Source organism: Phalacrocorax carbo, chromosome Z, assembly GCF_963921805.1.
Source record: "Phalacrocorax carbo chromosome Z, bPhaCar2.1, whole genome shotgun sequence".
NCBI classification, from domain to species: Eukaryota; Metazoa; Chordata; class Aves; order Suliformes; family Phalacrocoracidae; genus Phalacrocorax; species Phalacrocorax carbo.
Window position 1 is genome coordinate 68,726,402 of NC_087548.1, and position 6,580 is coordinate 68,732,981.

At 43.2% G+C, this 6,580-nt stretch overlaps 1 protein-coding gene across 1 annotated transcript in view; it reads left to right on the plus strand.

Moving 5' to 3' along the window:
* The window catches only part of MTAP (methylthioadenosine phosphorylase), a 36,268-nt gene extending 33,104 nt beyond the window's left edge, over positions 1–3,164 (plus strand). The window contains exon 8 of the mRNA XM_064437861.1: positions 731–3,164. Within this exon, the coding sequence (XP_064293931.1) occupies positions 731–769 (39 nt within the window). The 3' untranslated portion in view covers positions 770–3,164. The remainder of the gene's footprint in view (positions 1–730) is intronic.
* Positions 3,165–6,580: the final 3,416 nt, after the last annotated feature.

Sequence of the window (6,580 nt, forward strand, 5' to 3'; positions counted from 1 at the left end):
GAATTGGCTCAGGTGAATAAGTTGGAGGGGGAAAATTCATCAAGGCTTCACTTGTAGTTGCATTCAACTGTAGTTGCATTGGTCTACATACTGTGGTCCTTGCAGACTAAGGATCTCTCAAGAAAGCTGAGACTGAAGTGTTTCTCAGACCCTTGAATGTGGCTGATCTTAAAGTTGCCTGTCCCTGTGTAACTTGAGTATTTAATTCACTTCTAATCATTGCACCTTTAGAGGAAGATTTCTGTTCTTGATAGCTGGACTTCAAAACTGATGAAGAAACATGTAGAAATCACTGGAGTTTTTAAGGAACCTCGTTTTCAGAGCATTCCGATTATATTTATAACGAGCTTTCTGTGAATGTGATGCACGTAATCCAGTATGCTAACCTTAAAAACAAAAAGCAAGCTGCACAATTTTTCATTTGTAGCCTGTGAGCCTAAAGTCCTTAATTTAGTGTTTCTGCAATATGATTGTTGTTCTCAATACTAACAAACCTGTTACGTAAGTTCAAAAAGTTGTAATGACAAGTCCATGAACTGTTGTAGAGTATGCCCTCGCTGTAATTCTTTTAACTTTTGTGGTGTTGGAGGAAGTTGGAGATACTGTGTACATGGAAGGAGTTACAGGTTTGTAATCCAAATGGAAGCTATGTAGTCTGCCTTTACGTTGAAAAATAATTCTGCTCTGCATGGCAGAGGAAGCATTCATCTACTTTGACTTTGTATTTCAGACAACAGTGCAGTGTTCGGTCATCCTGCCAAAGCAGTAGCAGCCTGCATGGACCTTGAATTTTGCATACTCACAAGGAAGAGTGTATCACTTTTGAACTTCCAAATGTTACCAATAAAAAATTGTTATAACCATAAAAGAATGGAGTAAACATTAATAGATCATAATGTGTAATGCAGCTTTTGTAATTCTTATCATGCTTGGTAATGTTAAAATATCTAAAGTTAGGTTTTTACTATGTTTTAAACTTGGAATAGCTTTACTTCGAAACTCGATCAGACAGTGGCCAAAGAAAAAAGAAAAAAGTCAGTAGCAAGTTGTCATCCTCTATTCAGGGATGCCTTTTAAGTGACGGGAGAAAGGAAAGGTTAGGTAATAATCTGTTGCAGAAATGAAATAAGGTCTAAGAAAGCAAATTCAGGGATACACTATTTGGTTTACTATTTCTGCCTCCCGTCTTTTCCTTTGACAAGGCAAATGGTTACAGTTCACTTCAGAAACATACCAGAAAAACTGACTGGCAATTTAAGTATGAAGTTTTGCTTTTTTTATACATTGTCCATATTTTTTATTTCAGTGTTTTTTTTTAAAAGCAGTGGGTTTTCTTTGTGTGCTAGAAAACATGGTTTAATAATTATATTGGTACTTTTTCAGCAGCAGTTTTGTAATTAATGTTTCCATTAAAAAGATATAGCTAATGACTGAGACAAATTTGTGCCTGAAGATGTACTTTTGTCACTTACAGAACTGTGCAGCAAAGTACCTTGCTGCCAGTGTCCTGAACACTCTGCTGGCCTTTTGCTGCTTCACTGATTTCAACAGTGTTTAGTTTCTGTTTTAAGTGATGAATATGCTCAAGTGTATTGACTCTCCATCATCTTTGAAAGGTCATGGAGGACAGGAGAGGTGCCCGAGGACTGGAGGGTAGCCAATGTCACTCCAATTTTCAGAAAGGGCAAGAAGGAGGACCCAGGAAACTAGAGGCGAGTCAGCCTCACCTCCATCCCCAGAAAGGTGATGGAGCAGTTCATCCTGGAGGTCATCTCCAGGCATGTAGAGGACAAGAAGGTTATCAGAAGTAGTCAACATGGATTCACCAAGGGGAGGTCATGCTTGGCCAAACTGACAGCTTTCTGTGATGGCGGGGCTGGCTGGGTCGATGAAGGGAGAGCAGTGGATGTTGTTTACCTCAACTTCAGCAAAGCCTTTGACACTGTCTCCCACAGCATCCTCATAGACAAGCTAAGGAAGTGTGGGTTGGATGAGTGAACAGTGAGGTGGACAGAGAGCTGGCTGAACGGCAGAGCTCAGAGGGTCATGATCAACGGGGCAGAATGTGGATAGAGGCCTGTCACTAGTGGTGTTCCCCAGGGGTCTGTGCTGGGTCCAGTCCTGTTTAATATATTCATCAGTGACCTGGATGATGGGATAGTGTAACCTCAGCAAGTTTGCTGATGATACTGAGCTGGGAGGAGGGGCTGATACAGCAGAAGGCTGTGCTGCCATGCAGCAAGACCTGGACAGGCTGGAGAGCTGGGCCCAGGTGAACCTCATGAAATTCAACAAGAGCAAGTGCAGGGTCCTGCACCTGGGGAGGAACAACCCCATGCACCAGTACAGGCTGGGGGCTGAACTACCGGAAAGCGGCTCTGCTGAGAAGGACCTGGCCGTGCTGGTGGACAGCAAGGTGACCGTGAGCCAGTGATGTGCCCTTGTGGCCAAGAAGGCCACCGGTATCCTGCGCTGCATTAAAAGGAGTGTGTCCAGCAGGTCAAGGGAGGTTATTGACCCCCTCTGCTCTGCCCTAGTGGCACCACATCTGGAGTACTGTGTCCAGTTCTGGGCTCTCCAGTTCATGGAAGACAGGGAAGCACTGGAGGCACTCCAGCAGAGAGCCACAAAGGTGATCAGGAGACTGGAGCATCTCCCTTATGAGGAAAGGCTGAGACACCTGGGTTTGTTCCGCCTGGAGAAGAGAAGACTGAGGGGGGAATCTTATCAATGCATATAAATATCTGAAGGGTGAGTGTCAAGAGGATGGGGCCAGGCTTTTTTCAATAGTGCCCAACAACAGGACAAGGGGCCATGGGCATAAACTGGAACACAGGAAGTTCCAACTAAACATGAGAAAAAACTTCTTTCCTGTGCGGGTGCCAGAGCAGCGGCACAGGCTGCCCAGGGAGGCTGTGGAGTCTCCTTCCCTGGAGACATTCAAAACCCACCTGGATGCGTTCCTGTGCCCCCTGCTCTGGGTGTGCCTGCTCAAGCAGGGGGGTTGGATGAGATGATCTCTAGAGGTCCCTTCCAACCCCTGCCATTCTGTGATTCTGTGAAGCACTTTGTATGAATTTCTTTTTTTTAAATACAATTTAACTTCAATAAAATGATAATCTGCTTTTTGTCTAGTAAATAAATGAAACCTATGCTTTTCCAAACTGTGTGAAAATTTATTTTTTTATTTACTTCTAGTAATTAGTGAATGAATATTGTCTGACAATGACTTTTGCCATTTATGGATTAGGTTGATAGTAATACCTTGAAAACATCACCTTTATAAAATTCTGTGCTGCTTATAACTTAAGGCTCTAAGTCCCTGAAACAACAGGGGTTGCTGAGAAGTGGATCAGAATGCAATCAAAGCCAAGCAAGTGAAAGTTCAGAAACATGGAATGTACAGATTCTTGCACTGTACAAGACTAGCTTGCTAGTCTTGTTTGGTTAGACACCCAGCCTTTAGATTTGGATGTATTCTCGCTACCAAAACCAGTACCGGTTCTTTTCAGATACTGGGGAAAATACCTTAACCACCTTCCCATACTTCCTGGTGTTTTTTTAAAGAACTTAGATTGCAGGAGTCAGAGCTTGAAGCTTGACAGAAAGAAGGCTACAAATCTAACATGCCTTTTATTATCTTCACTACCAAACAAGATGGCTGGCCTCAAAAATGCTTTTCATTGTCGTTATCTTTGCCCATTGGACAGTATTAGTGAAATGGATTGGAGGCATGGAGTTCATATTTGGATGTTCCAAGGGAAAGTTTTTTCTGGGTTCCGTTTTCAGTCCCCCTTGGATTATTTTTTTTTTACAGTCTGTACTGACATATAAAGATAATAATTATGATAATTTCCTTGTTTTATATACTGAGTACTTAATGTCACAGGACGGTATGGCACAGAGCGAGTCCATCGTTAGTGTTTTCTGTTAAGACATTTCTGTTTTAAATTCTTCATCTGCATACAAGGCTAAATGATAATGCTAGGTAAGGGTAAGAAATTCACTGGATGGCTGTGTCCAAAGAGTTGCAGTCAATAGCTTAATGTCCAGGTGGAGACCAGTAACAAGTGGTGTCCCTCAAGGGTCTGTGCTGGGACTGATCTATGTAATATTTTCATCAATGACATAAAATAGTGAGATTTAGTGGGATGACACCAAGCTGAGCAGTGCGGTTGACACACCAGAAGGATGGATGCTGTCCAGAGGGGCCTGGACAAGCCCAGGAAGTGGGCCCATGTGAGCCTCATGAGGTTCAACAGGCCAAGTGCCAGATCCTGCACCTGGGTCGGGGCAACCCCTGATACCAGTACAGGCTGGGGGATGAATAGATTGAGAGCAGCCCTGTGGAGAAGGACTTGTGGGTACTGGTGGATGAAAAGCTGGACATGACCCAGCAGTGTGTGCTTGTAGCCCGAAAGACCAACTGTATCTTGGGCTGCATCAGAAGCAGCATGACCAGCAGGCTGAGGAAGGTGATTCTGCCCCTCTGCTCCCCTCTGGTGAGACCCCACCTGGAGCCCTTCATCCAACCCTGGAGCCCTCAGCACAGGAAGGACACGGAGCTGTTGGAGCGGGTCCAGAGGAGGCCACAAAAATGATTTGAGAGCTGGAGCACCTGTGCTACGAGGACAGGCTGAGAGAGTTGGGGTTGTTCAGCTTGGAGAAGAGAAGGCTGCGGGGAGACCTTACTGTGGCCTTGCAGTACTTAAAGCCATTCTCAATAAGATGGAGGGAGACTTTTCACCAGGGTCTGTAGTGATGCAGCAAGGGACAACAGTTTTAAATTTAAAGATGGTGGATTTAGTTTGGACATGAATTTTTTACAGTTAATGTGGTGCGACACTGGAACAGGTTGCCCAGACAGGTTGTGGATGCCCCATCACTAAAAGTGTTCAAAGTCAGGTTGGATGGGGCTTTGATCAACCTGATTTAGTGAAAAATGTCCGTGGCAGGGGGATCGGGTCAGATGAGCTTTGAAGGTCCCTTCCAGCCCAAACCATCCTATGATTCTATGATACCTATTTGCGCTGTCAATATAGGCTTGGTATCTGAAGGTGTCTCATGCATAATTAATATAAAGTCAGTAACGTGGTAGTTGCATAGTGTGCTTTTGCAAAGTTTAGCATATATTTTATACTGTTTGAAATTTATTGGGAGATGCTGATCCAGCAGACTACATGATGAAGATGGTAACTGGCAAGAAAAGCATAGTTAATGTTTATTTACATCAAGACAGGCAAAATAACTGGTTTTAATTGTATTTCTAAACTGCCCTAAGAAAGGTATCAAATTTCTTGTAGGAAGTACTGCAGCTATGATATAGAACAAGAAAATACAAATATAATGTACTTACAAATGTAATTGCTAAAACCAAGTAAACATTCTAGCAGAGAACAGTGGCTCTTCTTAGAATGTCTCTGGTTTGACAAGAGTGAGACAGTGACATGCAGAGGACTTCACTGATGGAAATTACCTCTCTTCTGACTGTCTCTCCGTGACATTTTGGTTTTTACGACCATTATCCAGTCCATTTGCCGTGATGGATTTGGAGTGCCTTCTGGTGCATAGTATTTAAACTGCTCCTATAGCATAACATCAGAATCAGTGCTAAATACTAACCTGAGGTTCTTGGAAAATCACATCTTGGCTTGGTAAACAGCTTACCAGGAAATAGGACCTTAAATTGTTGCTGCTGCCTAGTTTTCAAAAACCTCAGACTCCAAAATGAATGCCTGTCAAGGTTGTCTGCTGTTATTGTTCCTCTTTCTTACAGAAAACTTGTGTCTTCCAGGTGTTAAACATAATCTGTTATACACCTACTGCTACAGTTTTACACTGGCAACTGTTGCACCAAATATTGTCTCTTACAAAAATTAGCAAAGCTTTCAGCAGGACCTTTCAGGATCTGACTGCTTTCTCTGTATATTTCCTGAACCACTACATTTTAAAGCCTCATTTAAACAGTGACTAGTTCAACACAGGTACTTAAATAGTGAGCACTGAAGCAAATGAAGGAGCTTCACTGTGAGTAAATTGCATGTCTCATGCAAGATGGATTAGAACCATCGAAAGCCTAGGAAAGTTACTACCTAATGAAATTCAACCTTACGTTTTTCAAGCCTACTTCTCATTCTCCAGTGGAATTGTCCTAAACTAACTCATTGATTTGTATGGCCTGAATGCTTTCATGCCTTTTGGGGGAAAGAGATCACCCCTAGAGCTAGCAGGAGCTGCTGAAGAGCAGGTCAGTCTCTCATGCGCCTGTGTGGCATTTACCCTGGGTGAATAGAAAAATGCAGCTGTGAAACACTGGGTATATTAGAAATAAATGCTGAAAGCCTAGTTTTCTTGCCTGTGTATATGGAGGGGAGGCTGAATGGAAGTTAGTGACTGTAAATAGCACAGATGCACAAAGCAGGAGGCCTGCCAGTATTAGCCAAGGACTGCGAAATACAGAATCGGTATCAGCCAACTGATTCCTTGTAAAATTTTCCACTGGGCTCCAGAGGAAATGCCAGAGCTTGGAACTACATGAAGTGTCTAGATCCATGCAGACCACAAGCAGAAGTGTCACTGC